The 24,817-nt window shown below is 39.8% G+C and overlaps 2 protein-coding genes across 6 annotated transcripts in view; one reads left to right on the plus strand and one right to left on the minus strand.

Annotated features, from left to right (window-relative positions):
- ugcg (UDP-glucose ceramide glucosyltransferase) overlaps positions 1–2,062 on the minus strand; it is a 46,821-nt gene extending 44,759 nt beyond the window's left edge. Inside the window, exon 1 of one of the 2 annotated variants that reach the window (XM_088630270.1) lies at positions 1,832–2,062. In XM_088630270.1, the coding sequence (XP_088486396.1) occupies positions 1,832–1,929 (98 nt within the window). In that variant the 5' untranslated portion in view covers positions 1,930–2,062. The remainder of the gene's footprint in view (positions 1–1,831) is intronic. The other variant, XM_088630268.1, reaches the window with a different exon arrangement.
- Positions 2,063–16,911: 14,849 nt separating this feature from the next.
- The window catches only part of shoc1 (shortage in chiasmata 1), a 45,926-nt gene continuing 38,020 nt past the window's right edge, over positions 16,912–24,817 (plus strand). For 2 of the 4 annotated variants that reach the window (XM_088630271.1, XM_088630272.1), the window contains exons 1-5: positions 17,092–17,336; positions 18,065–18,162; positions 19,738–19,867; positions 20,873–20,963; positions 22,280–22,473. In XM_088630271.1, coding sequence (XP_088486397.1) covers positions 17,210–17,336; positions 18,065–18,162; positions 19,738–19,867; positions 20,873–20,963; positions 22,280–22,473 — 640 coding nt within the window. In that variant the 5' untranslated portion in view covers positions 17,092–17,209. Of the gene's footprint in view, positions 17,070–17,091; positions 17,337–18,064; positions 18,163–19,737; positions 19,868–20,872; positions 20,964–22,279; positions 22,474–24,817 lie in introns of those variants that run through there. The other 2 variants (XM_088630273.1, XM_088630274.1) reach the window with 2 other exon arrangements.

The raw sequence follows: 24,817 nt of genomic DNA on the forward strand, positions 1-24,817 counted from the left end.
AAAGACTAATTACTTACTGCTAAAAAGTGACAGGAAATAATTTGTTTTGAGGGTATACCAGAGGGGGAAAAAATGCACATTTTTCCTGTGTCTTCAAAGTGTTTCTTTGAACTCTGTGGTAGATGTACAAACCTCCACATATGAAGACACTAAGAACTAACTGGATTCTGCCTGTGTAGGAAAAATTTTCAGAGTAATTGATAGTGTACCGAATAGAAACAAAATGATCAGCTGAGTATCCTTTCAAAGCAAACAGTCACGACATTTACCGAGCACTCTACACATCTCAAGAAAACATGTCAAGTGCACTGTTTCTCAGGCTAAAACAGGTTGAGCAAAGACTATCAAAACGAGGCACGTCCTCTGGAAATTTCAAAACCTTCGTGAGGGGGTTGGGGGAGTGAAAGTCACACACATTTTTACTCCTTCAACGGAAACATTTTCTTATTGTTTTTAATTTCAACACAGTGCGATATCTCTTAGATTACAGCAAGACAGTGGGTAGTGGAATTCCTGGAGATCAGATGGGCTCACATGACATTGTCATGAGTAAAAGCCTAAGAGCTGATCGACGTCAGAATCAAAAGCCAGGAACTGCAAAATACACCAGGCTACTGCTAGACTACTACTTTGACGAATATCTTAAATGTTCCGATGGCATAAATGAAAACATGTCGGTTATCTATAATGACGCACTGAGTTGTCAGACCAGAAATTGCTTGTGGTGGGTGCTGTACGTATGGAAATAAATATAGAGAATATGGAAATTTAATTCCCGTAATTATACAGACTTCAGATATTTATATTTTGCAGTTAAGCACTCATGTCGCCTCGACTCAATCGGCACCGGAACACCGGGTCAGCTTTATCAATGACATTTCACAGCCGGATTAAGCAAACGACCTTATAAATCCTTCAAGGACGCTTTCCCCCCCAAAAAAAAAAAATCACTGAGTATTTCGCTGGGAATCTAACCAGTTAATTAGAAAAATCCCTATTATTCACCTTCATCTGGGTGGCGTGTTCTCAGGGAAACCCGGCTATCGAGCACATCCGCTTGCTTTACCCTCTATAGGTGAATGAGAATATGTAATCACAGCAGAACCAGATCTTAATGATATTTGTTAAAGCTGATGAATAAAAAGCAACAGACTAGCACCATTCTAATGTTTTCACCAATTGCGGTGTTTAGCTTTACTACCCTAGGTGTTAGCACACCTCTCCTCTCGCTCTGGTGCAAGTCTGACAGGCACCTGATTTGCACGGCGATGGGACTGGACAGCCCGTGCTGTCCGGTTTCCTGGTTACACTGAAGCCCGAGCGCAGAGACACCGCAGGCTCGGCGCTATGGCACCGGTCCATTGTTCAAACGCATTTCGTAAACAAGCCAAAACGCACGGTTGCCTGTTCCGCCACGATTAGCCTTCACGGTTTTACCAACTACCAGACGCCGAAGCCCTGCGAGACAGGGGCTCTTTATCACAAAGCGAGCTGCCACAAATTGAGGGGACCCAAGCTCCCCCTGACCCTGCCGTGCCCCGCTTCCTTCCCCACTTAAACGTCAGCTGTTCTGCAAGATACATGAGGTTTCTTTCATTCTCGCCATGAATAATCAATAAAGCGAAATGCCCAGACCCCGAGGACCTACTACCAGTTTGGCGGCTAAGAGTACAGACAGGCCTTTGTCAGGCGGTCTGAAGTCAAAAGATTTGCGGCGCACTCGAGCCTGTAACACTTGAACACCGGAGGTGGCAAAAAAAACAACAACACATCAACACACCCACAGTCAAGTACTGGAAAATATATATAAATAAAAAAGGGCCTGGCTTACACATAGATGATGGACATGAAATGCATGAGCCACAGAACGACGAAAAGGATGAATCCGAAGATAGCGAGTCCCTGCAGGGCCAGATCCAGCAGTGCCATGTCTGTACTTAATGAACTCAAGTCCCGGCTAAGGTACTTGCTAGCGCAGCACTGAAGCGACTGAATAAGAGAAACCTTGGGTCCGCCGACACTGCGGGGAGCTAACGCAGAGCACGGGGCGTGCCCAGCCGTGGGGGGAAGGCCTATGCTGCTTACGTTTGAACTGAACCCCGTTAACGCTTTAAAGGGTGTGGTCTCGGAGGCTGTCAGGAAGACTGGGTCTGAGAGCAGAGCGATCTATCGCCCCCTTACGAGTAAAATTGTGTAGCTTTTGTGTTGCCCTTGCTTGTGCTTGCTGCGGGTGGGGGAGAGACGAACGTAATAAAACTAAAAGTAAAAAAAAGCCTGTGACTGGATGGAACACCCTACCTTACCGTGCAGTTGAAGCTGACACCCGAAACTAAGACTGTTCCGTTGAAAGGGTTAACTTTTTGCAGAAAAACTTGAAAAACGTCAAAGTAATTATTTAGGGCTTATTTTGTTAACCTGAGTGCTCAATAAATTTAGAAGAGATGAGATTGTCACATAAGTACATTTTAATGAGCAGTGTTTATTACACGTTGTTACGTGGTGTGTTCCACGTTTTTGTAAGGTATCACTGGAGTTTCACACGACATCTATTCAGGTATCGCTCTTTACTACTGAATGTTAGGACGAATGTGTTAGATAAAATGTTTTCTGTGAGTGCTCATGAATATGGAAGTTGGTCATTAATTTAAACTTTGTCTTATACACGTAAGTGTGAGCCATAAGAACATACTAAAAGTTGTTAATTATAATAACCTTTGCTAATAAAGGCCCTTCAACCCATTGAGTCTATTTGGTTTCAAATATCTACTAGGAACTAACCTGGAAAATAATGTTTATTAAACTATACTGACACTTTTATCCAAAATGACTTACGTCTAGGGTTCGGTAGTGCAATGGTTAGCCATGCTGCTTTGCTGATTAGCAGTGCTAAGGCCCTGGGTTCAATTCCTGCATTGCTACCTGTGTGGAGTTTGTATGTTCTCCCTGTGTTTGCAAGGGGTTTCCTCTGGGTGCTCCGGTTTCTTTCCACAGTCCAAAAACATACTGGTATTCTATGAAATTGGCCCTGGCGCTGTGAATGTGTCTGTGCTGGTGCTCTACCATGGACTGGTGTCTCATCCAGGGTGTATCCTGCCTGGTGCCCTCTGCTTGAGGGATAGGCTCAGGCTCTGCTCCCCTGAGCCTTTCTTCTATAAAGCAGGGGCTGGCACCTACCGGATTAGACAAGGGGACGCAGTTCCTGATGTGGCTGCTGCTGTCCCTCACAAAAAAAGGCCTGTGGGACACGAGGAACAATCTCATCCGGCACAACATCAAGTGGGGAGCGAGGGAGCTGGAGGAGTGGATCCTGGCGGACCTCGGGAGGAGGATGAAGCACGACGTCGCCAAATGGGGTTTCCCCACGGCGAGGGAGCGCTGGAAAGGGCTTTGGACCCTGTACAGGGATTAATGGACAACAGCAAGTGGTAGGGTCTGGAGGGACTCTCATAATAGCGCAAATCCGCCCACACTTGCAATGATTGATAACGGACAATCGCCGCCGTTCCGCCATTGTTTTTATTACGTGGACTGTTAACATGTGTGAGATGTCTCCTTTTTTTCGGAATAAAGTATATTTTATAAGAAAAAAATAAATAAAGCAGTTCGAAAATGGATGGATTATATGCAGAAACTGGGGAATCGTACTGAAGTTGGCTGAGTGAAGTACCTTATTCATGGGGACAATGACAGTGCCTCACCCACGATTTGTCCACAGAACCATCCTATCACAAATCCCACACCCTAATCACTACTCCAGTGCTTGTTTTCTGCAAGCATTGCTTGTATTGTACTGACAGGAATGTTGCGGGTACAGTTCATGTTCTTAATGGAACTGTAAGCATTATGTCAGTAAGCACATTAAGGAAGCTATGAGATTTCATGGCACCTACAGTGAAATACCTTGCCCAGCACATTAAAAAGTCATAAATGATCATTGTATTTTAATGGAGAATGTCCTTCGTGTTTGGCATGTATTCTTGGTAAAAAGCTGCATGTCAAGGAATAATGACATTCTTTATACCATGACCTCAATAAAATTGAATCTTCCTCTGTGTGCAGTTGGCAGCTCCTGGAGCACACGTCACCTATGCTAAATTCCACAGTATTACGTATTTTTGGATGCCAAAACAGTAGCAGAGGTTATAGTTTGTGAATATGACTGTGTATGATTTTATTTAGAAGTACAGTGGAAATATTGTCTGCATCGTCAGGCAATATGTTTATCCAAAAACAAAAACATACTTTTAAGTTAATAGGCTTCTGGGAAAACTGGCCCTGGAGTGTGTGTGTGTATGTCTGTGTCTGCATGCATTGTGATGGACTGCTGTCCCATTAACACTGTATCCTGTCTTGTGCCCATTGCTTGCTGGGATAGGCTTCAGCCCCCACTCCCCAACCCTGAATTTGAAGAAGCTGTTTGAAAATGAATGAATGCAAGAAGGTAAATGAAGGAAAATAAATTGTACATCAGACATTTCTCCTATGGATATTTTCCTCTACAGTTTACATTTTTGTGCTCTGTATTTTTTAATTGTCCGCTTACTGCAGTGACAATCTGATGCAATGACACACAAGCACTTATCTCCAAGAGTCATTTAAGAACAGAAAACTGTTCATTCTTATTGCAATACCTGACAATAGAATCAGGAAGGAACAGGGCTTTGAGCTGTATTTGACAATTTGTGTATCGTTTTGTGGGGAAGCAATTAAAAATGAAAATAATATGTTAGAATATATAATTAGAAGTAAAGCATTTAGTAAAAAATGTGTTATTTTCTTATTGATCTTAAAATTGTACAATGTCTAGGAAACTGTCTTCTAGAATATTATGCACAAGTTTCATAGAAGAGTGACCAGATATATTCCTAGGCATAAAGGAATGTTAGTGACAGGCTAAAAGAAACAAATCTTTTTAATCATGAAAAGAGAGGTGTATGGTATGTCATTTGCCATCCGCGCTATACCATATGGTGTCACAGGAAGCCGGAGCCTACGAGCACAAGGCAGGGCACATCCTGAACATGGCGCCAGTCCATCGCAGGGGAAGTGCAAGCCAATCATACATGGGGACAATTCAGAGGCCACAGAAAAGGCCCTACTTTTATTGAGAAATGCCCAGTGATCTTTAATGACCACTGAGAGTCAGGACCTCAGTTTAACTTTCCATCCATAAGACAGTGCCCACTACAGTACAGTATAGTGTAGTGTCCCCACCACTATACCAGGGCATTAGGACCCACACAGACCGCAGGGTGGGCACCCCCCACTGGTCCCATTAACACCACTTCCCACAGCAACCATAGCTTCCCAGGATGTCTCCCAGCAAGGAACTGACCAGGCTCAACCCTGCTGAGCTTCAGCAGGTAGCCAGTTGAGAGCTGCAGAGTGATATAACTGCTGGCTGGTGTATGACATGACCTGATTAAAGTATTTTAAATCCCAAAATGGATTTGTTCAGAATCAACACAGAAATGGTCATCACATAACACAAGTGGAAACTAAGAAGAAATGTAAGTTTTTACCCAAAGGGTTTGTGGGATACTGTAAGATGTTACTCTGAGCTTTTTTCGAGAAAATATAAGATAAAGATAACAAGACCCTTTGATCAGTTAGCAATGACAACTGGGTAACCCCCTCTCATTTCTTATGTTCGTAATAATAAATACTACACTGTTATCTTATTAGAAACAAATACTGTACATTAACTGAAACATTACTTGAAAATAAGCTCTTTATTCTCCCTGTGACCAAAGTGTGGCCAGATGTCCCTCCATAATAGAATGAATTAGATCTGCCTACTTGCCCATTCAATGCCCACAGGGAAAACCATTTCCTATGAATTTAAGATTTTGTGACATGGTCTATACAGAAAATCGTATTATTCATTTCAGATCGTGTTCTTTTTTATGGTATATTTGCAAACACAAAAGCATGCAGTTCTTGTGAAAATACCTGAACAGCACAAATGAAGATAAGCCATTATGAGACACAGAGTACAGCATTTACATCCATGGTTTTAAATTAAATGGCATTGCAAGTAAAGATTTCACTCTTTAGAAAGAAGGCTTTATTCACAAAGGACTCATATAAGTACCTTCACCCAAAATAGCAAGGAACACACTGAACAGCCCATCATGGAGGATGAAACCCAGACACATATTAAGATCCATAAACATAAAGCTCACAGGAGCAAAATGGCTTACAAGGGTTGTCAAAACAGCCTGGAAGGAAGGGGAGTCCCAGAAGACTAGTAAAGAGCTACAGTGATTCCTATCTGAAAATAAAATTCTGTGACTAAAGTACTCTATGAGTTTATCTTCACAAATGAGCAGAGTACAGTGTACAGTATGAAGGCAGATATCAGCACGAAGAACATCACCAAATAAGACAAGGCATGTGAGGTGTAGTGGATGAAAATGTCAATATCAGCAAGTTAACCAGCTAAAGTTATCAGAATTAATGACTGTTAGCTGACTACCCGGCCTATTCCTCCTTACCATGAGCTGAAGCAGGTCGATGGGCGAGTTCAAACATCGAGGTAGCGTTTTCACTGAGCATGGAAAACTTTTGATTAAAAATACAATTTAGGCTCAGAGTACAATTTAGGGTCAGCTGGTTACCTAGTCTGTTACCAGCGAAAGACATGGACTCTGAGAAAGAACCGTCGAAGAAAAATAACGAGGTGCAAATTGAGGCGTCTTCCAAAAGTCAGTCCACAGTATGTGGAGATGGAAGTTGACATGAAACTGAATGGGGTTGACATCTGTCATGGTGTGGGATCTGGCCTTACAGAATTCTCCTGTGGCTGGAGAGTGGTGTTATGGGGCTCTGAAGAAGAAGAGGGAAAACTGAAGTGCCTAAGCACCACACACTGAGGACACTATTATCAAACAGGATTTCTCACTAGTATTTGAATGTGAGCTGTTTTCAGACTTCCACGAGAATGTAAAAATGTCAGCAAATGAGAGGAGGCTCTCTAGCTTATTTTGTTTTTAGTAGCCAAGAGACAGATACTTCCTGAAATAAATAATATAGGGTCTCTGCTTGGACCTTGTGGCTGTGTAGCTTGTTCCCGACTCCCACAACCCTTGGTATAAAAAGTGCCTTGTTTCTCAGTTTGAATATGTTCATTTTCATTTTCTTTGATTCACCCCCTACCAGTTTCCATTTGTGTGTCTTCCATCATGTTCTGTTTATCTTCCCCAATGTTGAAACCTTAAACGTGTGTAGGCTTGTTGGTCACCACTCTGCTATTGTAAGCATTTCCTGTTTCTTTAGCTTTGAATGACATTAAAGGAAGTTACTTTATGTACTTTAGTTACTCTGATGACAGTGCTGTGCATCAGAAGATTGCAAGCGGCAAGGATTTTTCACAACTTCAACTCTAAATTAAATTCCACACACTGAGCTTTCTTACTGGGTGAAAATTTAAATTAAATCCAAGTGTGAAGCTTTCCTGATTTCTAAAGTAGTTTTAATTAGCTACACATCTCTCTCACTCTCTTAGAAAACACAAATTCAAATTGTTCTCAAAGCACCAAACTGTCTAATTAACCAATGTATCTGAAGCACTTTTTGGTCAGAATTTCACAAATTTTATCAGACAGTTACTAAACCTGTTGAATTTTAATCTCACTTTTTTTTTTCAGACAACCCCTAAGCACTGTTTTCAATTAATAAACTGAGTGGGTTTTGAAGAAACATGGTTTGTTTAATACTAATTTACATTTCACTCATACTGTACAACTAAGTGTCTATTGTGTATTTCTGTTTAAACAGAAATTTGATGGGTTTTGTATTTACATTTTCTTAATGTAAGAATTTTACATTTTTTTCTTAAAACTCCAGTCTCAAGCATTTAAATTAATAGAATGTGTATCTTTCTCTGAAAGCAGAACCATATAGGTGGTAAGGAATAATGTTGCATTCTGAATAACTACAAGTCTATATTTTTATTAAAAATCATACTTCAGCTTGCTGGGCCAGGCTTCAGCTCCCCTGCAACCATATATTGGATAAAGTGGTTGGAAAATGGATGGAATTCAATCCTTACAAGAGGCACCACACAAATACCTCAGAAGAACAGAAGTAATTCAAACAGTAGAATCTCTCAAACAAAATAAGTCCTTGACATTTGCAGATAACTTGGGACTACTATTTCCTACAAATTCCTGCCTGTGTTTGTGTATGACCTGTGTTTGGTACAAAAATACCATGATCGCACACGTTTTCATGTCGCACCTTCAATACCCTATATTATTTCCTTATTTTAGGTGTCTTTTGCGTTCACGTTCAATTTCAAAACTGTGCATATCTGGCAGTATTACTGTTTAGAAATCTACATTTTTCCTAGTGTGTATATGGGTAATGTAACATATTTGAACGTAATATTACGCTGAAGGAAGCTGCAATTGTGTTATTGCAGCTTGCGATGGTGCAAGCGTGCGTGTTTCATTATTTTTGCTTCTTCTATTCTCAGTACAGGGAGTCAGTGATGCACATACTGTACGTCTTTTAAAATTCACAATAGTCAGCTATTTGTTATGTGCCCGCCCAGTTTGAATTTGGCACATTGTATCTTTACATCTAAGCTCACAGCTGCAAGCGCTGCATCTACAGTACGAGTGAAAAAACGAGTGAAGGTCCGGTAAACTCAGGGAGAGTTTCCACCCTCTGGGGACGTTGGCGCGGAGGTCACAAAGGTGGACAAAAGTGGTCAAAACAAATTGAATCGAATAGCTATATATATTTTATAAAAATGATTGCACGAGTTGTTTAGGAGCTTTCAATTTACAGAGATTACCTCTCCAATATTCAGCCTCATACAGTATATAAATTATATTAGTTGATGTAACCCGTTCATTAAAACAAATTTAGAAATTCGACATAACCTCTCTATTAGCCCTAATAACAAAATGCGTTTTTTTTAAAGAGGACATGAATTTAATTTGACATGTATTTGTCAAAGAGGTTTTACAAGGTGTTTTGTGTTACTGTAGTATCAGATAAACTGCATTCTACCCAAAGAGTTTACATTGCCATATTCATAATTAAAACGTTGGTACATTTCAGCTACATATACAGGAATAATTCAGATTTGTTCTGACAGAAGTTCAGCACCCATGCTTATCTTTCTGTTACACAATAAAAGGGAAAATTACACAGACCCACATTTTATTTTCATCTGAGATTGTATGTTAAGATGCCTTCCTTGAAGATGACTCTCAATACAGGGAGAAAAACATAAAATTAGCATAGCTAAGAAAATATTCAAGCTTAATATGAAAAGACCCAAAGGCCTAAAGTGCCTCATGTAGTTAAAACTGTTATATTTATATACAGGAATTCATTAAATCGACATTATGAAAAGATGATCTGGGGTTTATATGTATTTTAAATAATTTATTTTAAAATATTAAACATATTCATTTGAGAAGCACAACTGCTACTGCAGATAACCACTTCCATCACTATTTGTAAAGTACAAACCAACTATTCTCAGTTTATTAGAAAACCCCCTCTGTGGCAATTTATTTTGGCAGGTGCCCCATAATTCAGTTGTGCTTTAATCTAGAGTGAAGGGTTTTTGTAATGTTTTCATTAATGTTATCAAGTCAAGCATGACCATGTTTTTGGATTGAATCATTACTGACCCAAATACGTCTCAACTGGCTTTAGAAACAGGACCTGAAATGACGGAAGGGAGAACCCCAGAGAAACGTCCTTTCACTGGGTAAACATAGGCAAGGTAATCTAATGTACAATCGTGAAAATATCAAGAAGAAAAGGTTTTGGGGTTGCGTGGCAGACAGCACAGTGATGCAGTGGTTTGCAGTGCTGGGGCCCTGGGTTCAGTTCCTAAGGTGCTATCTGTATGGAGTTTCCTCCCACAGTCCAAACACATACTGGTAGGTTAATTGGCTTCTGGGAAACATGGCCCTGGTGTGAGAATGTGTGTGTCTGTGTGTGCTCTCCACTGGACTGGCATACCATCCAGGGTGTATCCTGGCTTGCGCCCTTTGCTTGCTAGGATAGGCTCCAACTCCACCTATGGATGGATGGTTTGGGGATTGTCACTGTACAGCATCTACTGATTCGTTCTGGATTAACCTGTCTGTTTAATAGTTTGGTTTCAGATTCTAAACATGTTTTTAGGACATAGCATCCGCAGCTATTTCATATCAAATTTAATATGGTCAGTGCATTCAGTACAGAGCAGTACTGAGTTATTTCAAATAAATAAAAAAATGTTGCAATCAAATCATGACTGGATTGACTGTGAATGACAAACAATGCAGCTCGTTTCCTGGGAACCTTCAAGAAACAGCTGGGTTTGATCAATAATTCAGCTGCAACCAAATGAGCATGTTGGCTAAAATAGCTTCCTTCCTCTCATTTGTAACATTCTTCTGATCTAAACTGGATTTAAAAAAAATTGCAGCGCATTTCTGAGACAAGACTTACAGAAATGTGCCCAGAATGGCTTTGAAGAAAGCCGAGCTGCCCAACCAAAGAGGCAAAGGAAGCTTATTAAGAGGGGAGTTACACTCGTTTAATAGCTTGTTTTGTGTCTGCTTCTATAGAGGCCACATACTGGGCTTATGCTCTTTTATATGCTTAGATCAATATCAATTTTGTATTTTCTAGATGTGTGAGTGCGGGAGGAAATGACAAATTCTTCAACATAATGTTTGTAACCCCATTGCACGGGTTGTACACACTCTACACTAATTATAATAGCTTACACTTATATACAGTAGCACTTTTTTCTGGACCCTCCACTCAAAGCACTTTACAGGTACTGGGGACTCCCCTCCACTCAAAGCACTTTACAGGTACTGGGGACTCCCCTCCACCACCACCAGTGTCTAGCCCCACCTGGATGATGAGACGGCAGCCACAGTGCTCCAGAACGCTCACCACACATCAGCTATCAGTGAGGAGGAGAGCAGTAATGAAGCCAATTCACTATTAGGAGGCCATGATTGGTAAGGGTCAATGAGAAATTTGGGCAGGATGCCGGGGTAACACCCCTGCTCTTTTCGAGAAATGCATTGGGGATTTTTAATGACCACAGAGACTCAGGACCTCAGTTTAACATCTCATCCCAAGGACGGCAACTTTTTACAATATAGTGTCCCCGTCACTGTACCGGGGCATTAGGACCCACATAGACTATCCCCTGCTGCCCCACTAACACCTCTTTCAGCAACAACCTTAGTTTTTCCCAGGAGGTCTGGCCTCCAGGTACTGACCAGGCTCACACCTGCTGAGCTCCAGTGGGTTGCCAGGTGTGAGTTGCAGAGTGATATCAGGCTGCTGGCTAGAAGAGTGACATTTGTTTTGGCATAGGATTGGTCCAACGTTTGGTCCAACGGTGCCATTGTTACGAACAGTTCTTTCCGGACCCTATGCGGACGACACAATCCGAAGAAGTGGGGAAACACTAGGAAAACGTCATGCAGGGATACGGGGCTGAAAACAGGGGGGCGTGTCCTAAAGTGCGCTGGTGCACTGGGGAGGTGTGGCCGAGGCAAACAATCCAAAAGAGTAATCCATAGAGGGTATCCAAAAACACAAGAGTAAGTCCATAGCCAGGAGATCCATCCAAACAAGGAATGAAAACCATGAACCGGGTCGGAACCGGCGGACAAGGAACGGGAACAGAGATTAAAACCTTAACGCGACCAGGCGCCTGGCTTTTAAGGTGGGCTGGGAAAAGGGATCAGGTGCACAGAATTAAGTCTTAAGTGAAAGGGCTGGAGCACCCTTAAGGAGGGGGGACTATAATCGTGACAGCCATAGTCAGATACTGTAGCTAGGGCAGTACCTGAAGTATACCTATTGTACAAGACACACAAATTGATCTTAAAAATGTGGCTGAATTCGATTTACTGCAGTATTATAACATTGACTCAGTCTTCAGTAAATCCTTGGCAAAAAATGCAATGGAAATGTTCAGATTTTCAGTCACAATCACTTTACTTGCCATTGCCAGATGTATTTTCCATGTTTGGGAGTAGAAGAAAAATGAAGACAAACAGAAGATCAATGGCTTGATGTCCTTTTGAATCTCCTAGCTTGATTGGATTCTTCTGCCTATTGATTGAGAACTGATTACTAGTTAATCTTTGTGGTGTGTTATTCATACTTGATGCCAGAATTGCTTCTGTCAACTCAGCTCTGCCCATGAAGTCAGACCTGGAGTTTGGCCATTGAATTAATGAGAAACCAGTAGTTGTAATAGGCATGTGAAACCAATATCTTTCATTCCCAAACCCAAAAGCTTTTCTAAACAAAAAAAGGAAGCTTTCTTTAATGTATTTAGGTTGTTGTTTAGTTATAAGATGGATTTATTAAGGAATGAAGGTGTTTCCCATCACATTATTATTTTATTATTAGTTGTTATTTTATTTATTATTTAATATTTATTATTAGTTAAGCAGTGTGTCTGGAGGGCAAGGGCACTGTCAGTCTTAGTTGACTAAACCTTTTCATCACAGCACATGAACACCGCAATGTAAGTTGTTTTAGCAGAGTGCATTGTGTCACCAACTTGTTTCCCCTGCACACTTCCTTCCAGAACATCTTAAAATTTTAGAATTTTGAGAAACCTTTTGAACATAGAAGGAAATCACACAAGAAGAAAAATAAGGGAATGTGAATTGTACTTTTACATGACTGGTACCAATAAGAAATTGCAAACCACAGCCTGAAGCTTCTTCTGTCTTATTTTGATAATTAGACTCTCAGCCAAGTCTGTGTGCCACCTGTAAGTGAGATGATAATTTGAAAACTAGTGGCCTATCAAAACTGGAAAGCTCTTATATAATCAAATGGGTAACCTTGAAATTTGTGACAAAATCCCAAGTGCAAATAGGAACAGGGACAAATATTGGTGCTGTGTCTGGTAGCACGCACGTTCGCAACAAGCAAGGCCTCATGAATCTGATCAAATTCAAAATGTTTAACCATAAACTACAGGCACAGAAATTTTTCATTTTTATATAGGACGTTTCTACAGTTCTCTTTCATCTTAGCAGTGACCACATTTGGTTCTGGACAGCCTGTGTTCCCTGCTGGATTTTCTCATATCCTTAAAGTACTTGTAAAGTACTTATAGAGTTGTGAAAACTGTTTTAAAATCATATACTGTCAAAGTCAATGACAAACTGATTTATGCCTTTAAGAGCTGATTTCAAATGCATATCTAACCCAATACTACACCGGGGCATTAGGACCCACACAGACCCCAGGGTGAGCGCCCACTATTGGTCCTACTAACACCAGTTCCAGCAGCAACTTTAGCTTTCCCAGGAGGTACTGACCAGGCTCACACCTGCTGAGCTTCAGTGGGTTGAATCCATCCAGACAGCTTCCACAAGCCTTTGTAAATCATGTGTCATTAATATTCAGCTTTTATGTTTTCCAAAAGTGCCCACAAAACCTGTGATAACACATTTTAAGTAGCATAATTAATTTACTGGAGATGTCTGCTCAATGAATGCCAACGTACCTGCTCAGCTGCTTTTCTGATGATAACTGTGAATTTGTTCCAGTTACATGTTTCTTAGACAGACCTAAATGCCAAATAAAGCTGTCTTTGTCCATATTACTTTTTTCCGCAAAATGCCTGTACAAGATTGTTGCTTAACACTGTTACCCCATTCACACAAATAATAATTTTCTTGATAAAAATAATTTTGCAGTAAAAGTCTGAAGGTGACTTTAATCTCATGCTGTCTTGAGACTTGCTATTGTCACAGAGGTGTGCAGATTGTCACTACGGGATGCCTGTTTACCCTATTGGAACAGTGATGCAATATGCAAGGATTTTCACTTTGTACAAACAAATCTTTAAAATACCAAGATATCCCCGATTTAAGGGGAATTCTATACTGTACATTCTATAGATTGTATAAGAAAAACAATGCAAGCAAATGGAAGTAATTTGATCTGTCTCATTCTTTATAGGCAATGCTAGTTTTCAAATACCGAAATTTCAATCTATACAATAACCAGGTAGCCCAGTGCATCATAAATGTTTAAAGAGATGTTGTGTTCATCAGCAGTTTAACTGTGCTTAGTTGTTCAAGACCTTGCAAAATGTAGAACTAGATAATAGCTTTTTAGTCAATTTACTCAGACCGTGAGATTTTAAATATTAGTAGGATATCTCATTTTAAAGTGGTTTGTTGTTCTGTATTTTTGTTTTTTAAAGCTAACTACCTTTGTAATATTATATATTACAGCCCTAAGTTAAATTAATAAAATGGCAGTATTCTGTCATTTCTAAAGAAACACTTGAAAATACTGTTTTCTGACATGTTTCTACAAGTTTTTCCAAAAGCATGAATTACTATTTTTCAGATAATTTCAAAGTAAGTATCACAGTTCACAGTTTGGCCTATTGATACTCCTATTAAGTCTACAGTCAGAGTCACAGTACTGAAGCACTGCAAGATGTCAAGATGTCAGACTTAGGTGGCATGTGCATATGTTAGATTCTTTATTGCATAACATAACATACACAACTGAATAAGTGGGTTCAGATGTTAATTGCTTGGATTAGAGGCACCAGTCACATAGGTAATATATACAGGGCTAGTCAAACTGCTGTTGACAACTTTTATATTTATACTTTCGTTTGAAAACGTTTTTGTCACAGTTACCCACATTAATTTGTAATAAACTGTCAATTCTTCGCCATCTGCTGAGGGGAAAACAAAACATTAGTAAAATAATTGGCATTTATACTTGTCAAAAACATTTTTACTAACCCTGTATAATCTCATGGATGTTTGTTTGATGGACGTTTACTTACTGCAAAGCATTGACTTCACAATGTTGTGCTAAAATGTCACTTCATACCGAAAGGACAGCGACGACCTACTCATCGCGCAATGTGTTGACTTCTTTCTATTTTGTTTTTTGTCCATGCTTAATTCTTTTTCTGTTATCCATCATAGATAGAGCTCAGCCAGGAAAGGCACTCCGATAATTCTGGGTCATGTCACTGACCAGAGCTGGCAGAACTGGCACGCAAAAATGATGATTTATGGATGACCTACAGTATAAAGCCTGCTCTCCAGGATTAGGGTTGGCCATCCCTGAATTATGTCACCCCAGTTTGAGCTCTCACCCTTTACTGTCTGGTTCTATCCATTAAACAGTTTTCAGCCCACAAGCATGCATTGCCTTGAATGCCTGCTACATGGAATTTAAGAAACGCACCAACAACAGACTTTGTATACTCCTTGCTACTGTTTTCTTGTCAAGACCAAGATAATTCTATGCTTAGCCACATACAGTATGTTTAGGGCCAGGTGCCATGTTGTAGTTGGGTAGATATAAAACATAAATATTTTAATTTGTGACTTCTGTTGCCTTATATGAAGAATCATTGTGTTTAGTTCAGCGTCATAAAATAAAAATTAAATGGCTAAAGATTAGATGTTCCTGCTAAGAGTCTGTGTGTGTGCATACATTTTTATAACTGAGCACATTTTCACTCTTATTACATCTAAATGGAAAATTTGTTTCAGCTCTACTTATTGTTATGGCTTAGTTTTCATCATCATATATAAGACATTGGAGTAAACTCAGTATTTTTTTTTTAATTAAGCGTAACAGGACTCAGTGAGCGGAGCTAGTTACAGGAGTAGTTCAGGTGGGTAGCTGCGTCAGCATGCGTAGGCTGCAAAGGAACAAGTAATAGGTTTATTCCATGCTGAAAAAAAGAAGAAAGAGAACACAACGTTTCGGCCGTGGAGCCTTCTTCAGGTGTGAGCCACAGAAGTTACAGAAGTGACGTCACACGCCTCTGGAATCCAGCGGGACAGCGCTCGTTCTTCCGGACTGGAGGAGTTACCCGCTCTTCAGAGACGAGCGCTATTCGTCAGAGTGGCACGTAAACCGCGCAAGATGCGAAGTGTAAAACGTTAAAATATAAATCCCTATGATGCAAAACGATCCAATTTACATCACCTTTTATCCATTAAAGTCTTTTCACGTGCTCTGGGTTCTGTGGTTTGATTTTCTTTCATTGAAAATGATGTACTGTATTAACATAGAGGAATATCGCGTTAGTAACAGACATGATTATAGTAGGACAACCGCACTACGTCCTGTACTAAGAGTAAATTAAGTTGAAGTATGAAACAAGATAAATTGTACACAAGACAGGCGTGGACAGTAAATGATCCCAATGGTATTATTTCTAGGAGACCGTAATTAGTGGTAACATAACCAAAGATAATTCTGTCTGAACTGTCACGTATGGCACCTGATGATGAAATAGTTTTTTTCCAAAAATAAGGTCATTTAAGGTGGTCCCATAAGTTTCACAACATTACTGCGATTACAGTTTCAGCAATACAGTACACAAGCGAATTGTAAACCTGTTTTTCTGTGTAATTTGTCGTTAGCCCCTACTGTTAATTCGATTGAAAGTATTTAGTCATTATCATGTCAGAAGAAAGGTGTTCGATTATACTCGATTTAAAAAGATATTTGAGTAAAAAACGCATAGATGAAGGTGAAGCCGAATGTGTGCAGATACTAGAAGAGTACCTCATTGTTCAAGGTAGCTTTAACAGTCTATATACACTTAAATTAACCACCAATTAACCATGGCAGGCATATACAGTTTTATAAAATGCATTTTATTGGCAATAACAGCTGGCTTATATTATTTTCTACTTTAAAAGAAAAAAAAGTACTTTTCCAGAGTTTATTTTATTTTATTGTTTAAGCTTCTGTATGTGTGTTTTTTTGGGGGAATTTTCTTTAACAATATTTTGTGAAATGTGTTTATATGTATTCTAAAGCCCTTAAGGATGGTTGTTCTTAAAGACGCAACCAAAATAAAGATGATTCATCTAATTCCAATTCGGAATTTATATATATATACTGTATCGGTCTAATGACACACAGCTAAATGAAACACAACTTCGGACACTGCCAACGTCTGACGTCGGCAAAGACAATACAGTCGCCTCACAGCGCGGCTAAATTTTTAGTAAAACAGGACTGTTCACGTTCAGCGCGCTGGGATTATTAATAAAGAGGTAAATGTAAAAAGAAGACTGGAGACGCACGTAACTCATTTATTTTTCAAGATGTTAATATCAATTGACCCCTCTGCCGGATTCAGTTCGCCATTCGTCGTAGTGGCTTCAAGACCGTCAACTGTAAATGTTTCCTGATCATGGGCGGGATCGCAAATCCTTCCCCGGCTCACTCGCAGCACGTCTTGAGGCGGCGACTCGGTTTGGTCGCTTTAATGGCGGAAGGAATGGAGTGGTTGTTTATTCCCCCACAAAATTTAAGCCATGGTACATGATTAAAAAAAAACAATCTGCTGGACTTTACAACTTTAAAATGATATTTTAAAACGTCGTGTTCGCGTGATGGCTGCACCCGCTTCACTCGGCCTATTTACTGTACAGCCACAAGAGGTTGAGTTTATGTCTTCCACCCGGACCTCATTTCGAAGTTAAATTCGTGAAGAGAAAACGTAACGTTTGAACTACAGTTTTGAAAACGTTACATAGTTATGAGTGCGATCTGTAAGAAATTAGTAGTTAGTAAATTCCGCATCTTAAAAAAGCGTTGACCCACAGGTCCTTCGGGATTGTATTTTTGAAGCCAGTCCGCCTACAGCAATACCAATACAGATTTCAACATATTGTAAAACGCCATAACAGTGTCTGGTGTTTAGATATAAAACATTAATCTCTGTTTGGAGGAAGGTTTCTTTCTTATTTTTATGAAACTGTAAAAAGTCATTTTTAATCATTGTACGTACTGTATAATTGCCATAATAAATTATAAAGATTTATCTCAAATTTATTCCCTATAGATATTGGATAATGTGTTGAAGTGTCATTATGTTTATTGAGGTTTTGAGAAAACGTAGGGCTTTGAGGAGGATTGTTAGAAATTCATCTTTTCTCCATGGGTATAATCCTACACACTTCCTTGAGTTGGTGGAGAATCTAAAATGTACAGATTATCAATGGGACCACACAGGAAAGCTGACTTGTTTTTGTCATTGTTTTAGGTCAAGACAGAACACACAGTGTCCTCAGTGATGACCACAGTGACAAGCACAGAATGTTTTCTGCTGTGAAATACAGGGGAGTAGACTATGTGTATGAGGTGAGTAAGGTTAGTGAAGTCAGAGTCTGGTGAATTGTGTTAACTTGAGGATTTTTTGTCATCTGTTTAGACATAAGTAGGGTTGTTCCAGCACAGTTTTCCGTAAGACATATGTTGCCATTTAGCACATCATACCAGCAGTTGTCTTGGCAGAGCACGTATGATTCATTCCACTGAAGGATCAGCACTGAACACTAAAAAACAGCTTTTCTTCAAATGGCGAAGTAATATTCTTCCACATACACTACATCACAACAGAGTGGACATTGTAAAAGACAAATGCTTTTGTTGCTGATAAGATCACATCTCGAAGAGGGAAGAGGTTCCCTATTTGAACTGTATGTTTTTGTTCTTCAGACTTTCAATTGTTTGGCAAAAAAAGGAAAACATTTGAAAACTATTGAGTTCTACTAAGTGTGATCATAGATCACAGATTGGTCTATATCTGGGTCTGTGACAGTGAATTGGGTTTTGTTTATTATTGGTTCTCTTCAGATTTATTTTGAGTGGTGGTTTTTGTGTGTAGGATTGACTGTAAAATCAGGGATCGTGGTGGGTTTCCTGGTTCTCTGCACTATCTGGTACTTAAAGTATGTTTCACTGAGTTTCACTGAGTCCCAGTTTCCCTGTAATTAGTTAAGTATTTCCTCGCAAAACACAAATACCGGTTTCCTGTTTAGTTCTTCCTCTATTGTATTCTAATTCTTGAAACCCAGTTCAAGGGTTCTCCTTCTACTGTATCGTTAAACCCACTTGTGATTGGGCGGTGGGTTGTGATCCTATACCGTTTTTTTGGACACTCCATTCAAAGTACTTTACAGGTAATGGGGAATCTTCTCCACCGCTGATGTGTAGCACCCACTGGGATGATGCAACAGCAGCCAAAGTGTGCAAGTACGCTCACCACAGCTACCAGTGAGGAAGAGGGCAGACTGATGAAGCCGATTAATATATGGGGATTATTAGGAGGCCATAACTGGTAAATGCCAATGGGATATTTAGCCAGGACACTGGGGTTAACACTCGTAATCATTTCAAGAAACACCCTGGGGTTTTTAATGAAAAAATTACATCACATCCAAAGGACGGTTCCTTTTTACAGTATAGTGTCCCCATCACTATACTGTGGCATTAAGACCCATGTAGACTACAGGGTGAGCACTCCCTACTGGTCCCACAGACACCTCTTCCAGCAGCAGCTGTAGCTTTCCCAGGAGGTCTCCCATCCAGGTACTGACCAGGCTCACACCCGCTGAGCAGCAATTGGCTGCTGGTTGTGAGTTGCAGCATGATGTAGCCGATGGCTTCTTTTCCTCCTTTCATCCCATCTGTGGCTGCACAAAGCAGATGAACCCAGCTGGAAGGTGAGTGTCTCCTCTGTCTTCTGCGTGATCCGGCTGGGATCTTATTCAGTGAGGGTGGACTCCAGATAGAATGCCTTCCAAATAATCTCCCATTCTTTCAGCTGATACATCCGCCATGGGCATTGACACCCATGCTCTCCAAGCCAGAAATTTCCAAACTGTCAAGATTTTTCCCCAAAGCGTTAATTTTATTTAAAAAATTTGTTTCGAGGCATCTGCAAGACAGAGGCTGACAGTCAACTGGCTAATTGTCCCTGTGCCTCAACACCTGGATCAGATTGATCAATACTCCTACAAAGGAAGTCTTCCTGATGACACCTATAGGAAACCATGGACTCGGGGTAAAGCATTTGTGCTGATGCAGATATATATGCAAGCCTCTGTGTAATATCTTTAGTAAACTGGTCTTCCGTCTATAATTGTCACATTTGAAACGTGGGTTATATTCCGACGGCGCCTTTTATTTACAGTATTGAGTCCCCAACACTACACTGGGGCATTAGGACCCACACAGACTCCAGGGTGAGCGCCCACTATTGGCCCTACTAACACCAGTTCCAGCAGCAACTTTAACTTTCCCAGGAGGTACTAACCAGGCTCACACCTGCTGAGCTTCAGTGGGTTGAATCCATCCAGACAGCTTCCACAAGCCTTTGTAAATCATGTGTCATTAATATTCAGCTTTTATGTTTTCCAAAAGTGCCCACAAAACCTGTGATAACACATTTTAAGTAGCATAATTAATTTACTGGAGATGTCTGCTCAATGAATGCCAACATACCTGCTCAGCTGCTTTTCTGATGATAACTGTGAATTTGTTGCAGTTACATGTTTCTTAGACAGACCTAAATGCCAAATAAAGCTGTCTTTGTCCATATTACTTTTTTCCCCAAAATGCCTGTACAAGATTGTTGCTTAACACTGTTACCCCATTCACACAAATAATACTTTTCTTGATAAAAATAATTTTGCAGTAAACGTCTGAAGGTGACTTTAGGCTCATGCTGTCTTGAGACTTGCTATTGTTATAGGGGTGTGCAGATTGTCACTATGGGATGCCTGTTTACCCTATTAAAACAGTGATGCAATATGCAAGGATTTTCACTTTGTACAAACAAATCTTTAAAATACCAAGATATCCCTGATTTAAGGGGAATTCTATACATTCTACAGATTGTATAAGAAATACAATGCAAGCAAATGGTTTGTGAAATGGACGTACAGAAGCCAATCTCAATATCCATTGTGATTTATGTTGCTCTTCCACACGTCAAGTGTTTTTTTTCTGTCAGGGACAATGTCAGCAGTGTCAGTATTTCTTTTTCTGTGGTCTGTTGTTTTAACAGGATCAGTGCTCTCCACCTGTAAATTGATCATCAGTGGATCAATTCTGAATGACTGGATGGCTTGTGGATATCCAACAGATGTCCAAGAAAAGTAATATTTGTATTACATTTTAAATATTACTGTCATTTTTCTATTTTCACACTTTTATGTGTTTTTTTTTCCAAGTCTTGTTTTGTATTATATGCAGGACCAAAACTTTTATGTTAGCCCCGAGGTTAAACTGACAGATGATTTCACATTAGTGATTCATGAGAAATTATTTCCATAACATCTACTGCGTTCTTTCCTCAACTAGAAACACTGGTGCAAAGTTTCTCTTGAAAGTTCAGTCAGGGATTAACGTGCATCCTGGAAGTGTAGGAGGCAGGACTGCTTCCTGGCCATCGTTGCGCACACACTCATAATCCAGCAGTCATTCAAGTTATGTCAAATTTCCATGCAGTTTAAGGACACATGAAACCCACACAATTCTGTCTCATACTGTATTCTGATGATACATACATACATAGGCGACAGTTACTCTAGCCAGCATGTTTCTAGACGGTTTGAGAAAATCAGTGAACATGTCAAAAACCCTCATGAGCAAAGGAAGAACTAGAAGGCTCCCCCAGCTGGAACAAAACCCAGGCTACAACAACTGTGAGGCAGCAGTACAAACCGCTACAGTATGTTGCATTCTTGCCTACGGTTCAGTAATTGTCATAAGAATTATTTAAAATTCACTTGCAGTGTAAGGGCATATAAAACCCACACAGTCCAGTTTCTTACTGTATTCTGCCGAACGACAGAGTTTTGTAGTATTTTAATATTTGGTATTTGTTAGAAATGTAGTATTATTAAGTTTGTTATAGTTTCTTACTGGTCCATAATTTGACCTTTTTGTACTGTACTTCATAGGAAAGTCACTTTTGTTTGGTCAGAATTTCATCAGAGTTTTCACCAGTCACTCCACAGCAGGCACAAGCCGTGAAATCCATTCAGACTGGATGAAATCTGCACACAATTATATGTCATATAGTGACTATTGGAATGTAGCTATTACTGCCTTTTTAGATGCTATTTTGAGAGAGCGCCATAATGGTGCTCTCTCAAATTATACAATAAACAGCCCCAACCTTGCAGCTATATTTGTTGGGGCATCGTGGCTCATAACCTCTTCAAGGTCTACAACATTATTTCAGATTGGCATATCTGCTTGTACCTGTCATCTGCTCCTTATGAGTTTATGCTTTGGGTTAAGTAGGAGCTATATTTAGGAAAAAAATCCTGTGTGCCCTAAATTCTACATCCTTGCAATTTAAGTGACTCACTTTGACTAGGTGGGAAGCTCTCATTTTTGCTCTTGATCATTGTAATTTTAGGCTTTGATCAAAACTATGTCCAGTCCTACCCTTCCTTTTTTCCAGGTTCACTGTAACACAGGCGATAGTTAAAAGTGGAGCCGAAGACATGGTGCCCAGCTCCAACCCAAATTCTCAGGCTGACACAGATATTGATGAAGTCCCATTTCTCCCTGGGAAAGATGGATACAGCATACCTTGGAAAGAATCCTTCTCCAGGTTTTCTCGGGACTCAGAGAGCTTTAGGCAGTGGAATGAAGGTAGTCCTGGAATAGACATGGTACAGTATTTCACAGTAAGGTGTGGCTACAAACAGTTTACAGTGCTTTCTTAGTGTCCCTTCTTCAAATGCATTTTAGATTGTCAACATTTTAAAAACATTTAGATGGAAAGGTTTGATTACCTTTTACTTCAGTAAATTTATTGTTTTTAGTGACAGTTATTTAGTAGAGAAAAAAATCTATTAGCTCTCCGACAGAGAAACTGTTCTCATTTGAGGATGAGAAATGAAGACCAGGGCTTTATATATTTCCTGCACATGGACAAAGTTATGCCCTTACCAGATTCCGACAAGGTGCAGTTCTTTGGAAAATGCCACATTTTTGGGCATTAAATTCCTCCTTAACCATTATGCACAGGTATAGTGCACATTCAGACTTGTTATGGTTGTGTGTTGCTTAGAACCCTTTTGTTGTACCAGATTTGCTGCAGGCTATATAGAATAGCTTCAAGAGAAACAGCACATTCAGCTGAAGATTCAGAACTGTTAGATATATCAAATATTAAGATCATGCAAAGCAGTAGTAAAGAGCCACATGCTGATGGTGAAAAATTATTCTATACAGTCCTGTCATGTTAGATCAAAGTTACCAGAAGCTGCACTGCTGTTTTATCTAATTCTGTAGGTGTGCAAAGTTGATTTTGGGAAAGGAGTTCAACCTTCCTCAGCCCAGGAAATCTTCTTGATTTCTTTCATGGTGAACACCTGGCTGACTCAGCCTCCTGGTTGTTAATATACACCCCAGGAATGGCCAATCACACATGCATTTTTCCACCTGTTCAGTTTCATTACTCAGTTAAGGCAGGTGTGTCCAATTGTCACTCCAATAGGAGGCTTTAAACAAAACCCCTGCAATACTGCAATACATTCATCACATACACCCCATAATGGTGTAAGTTAAGCATGATAAGTTAAGTCACTTACCTTTCAGTTGCATTATGCGAGATAAAATTAATATGACTTTTTAAAGCTACAGTAGTCTTAGTTTCAAACTGACAATTTCAACACAGCAAAATGGATACATTCCCACATCACAGATAAGGACCAGAGATTTTAATAATAATAATAATAATAATAATAATAATAATAATAATAATAATAATAATAATTGCTTACACTTATATAGCTCTTTTCTGGACACTCCACTCAAAGTGCTTTACAGGTAATGGGGACTCCCATCCACCACCACCAATGTGCAGCATCCACCTGGATTTTAGCAAGAGATTAATGTAAAGAGAATAATGAGAGGACTACAGAGTGACAAAACATCCATCCAGGAAGTGGATATACTGTATGACATGGTGGCAGAAAGATGCTGTGGGTTAGTTACCTATTTTTTAAAATAAAGTTTATAACAAAAGTTCGGGGGGGGATGACAGCAACCAAGCTCAATTGGTCCCAGCTGCCAGTAATTAGCAATTGCTCTCAAGGTCCTTTCCTCTACCAAATGCTATAAATACCTATGTGATCCCCACCTCTCCCTCGCATATGTCTTTTGCATCCCAACTCCACCTCTGCAGCTACCTATTGGTCACTCTGCACGGGGGTCCTGGCCTCCTTGTCCTATGGCCAAATATTCACTCCCTAATAAGTTCATCTTGGGTGTTGTCATTCCTCGTGAATTTCTGCACTGTGAACTGAGCAATTTAACTTCCTGTACTACAATATCTTTCTGTCAACTCCTGCCACAAATAAAGTGTGCGACAGTAGTTAAAGAAGTAACCTGTAGCATTTCACTGATTAATTCTCAGTTTGTACTACAGTAGTAAAGGAGAAGCCTTTGCTCTCTGTAATGGGCCTAGACAATAACCTGCATTGAACTACTGTTAATGAGGACTGAGGTCTGTAACAAACACAAATTCAATAAATATTCAGCGTTCCTAAATTTAAAAGCATTTTACTTCCTCTTTAAAAGGGACTAGCAGGATTTTTTTTTTGAGAAAGAAAAAAGAAACTTTTCCCTTCTTTGCCTTACTTTTTTGACTTAAAGTGACTCGTACTTTTTCCATCCTTCAATCTTGTTTCCTTAAATCCAGGTCTCTGATCCCTTTTTTTGTAACTGCCTGTTTCTTTACTTCTTTAATTACTGAGCAGCTGTCATCTCTCAAGTGATACATAGAGGTGCACAGAATTTGCCTTTATCCCAGTAGATTCATCTTAGTGGAGTACAGAAGAGCTTTTTCCTTTTTTCACAATTCTCTCTTGAATGAAGAAAACTGGGACTTACCGTAACTGCAAATTCAGTTACATTTCATTGTGGTTTCATATATTTTACATTCCATGCCACTACAAGATGTATCCTCAAGTGAATGTTCACATTGTCA

The sequence above is a fragment of the Lepisosteus platostomus genome, chromosome 4 (genome assembly GCF_059453375.1).
Source record: "Lepisosteus platostomus isolate fLepPlt1 chromosome 4, fLepPlt1.hap1, whole genome shotgun sequence".
Lineage (NCBI taxonomy): Eukaryota > Metazoa > Chordata > Actinopteri > Semionotiformes > Lepisosteidae > Lepisosteus > Lepisosteus platostomus.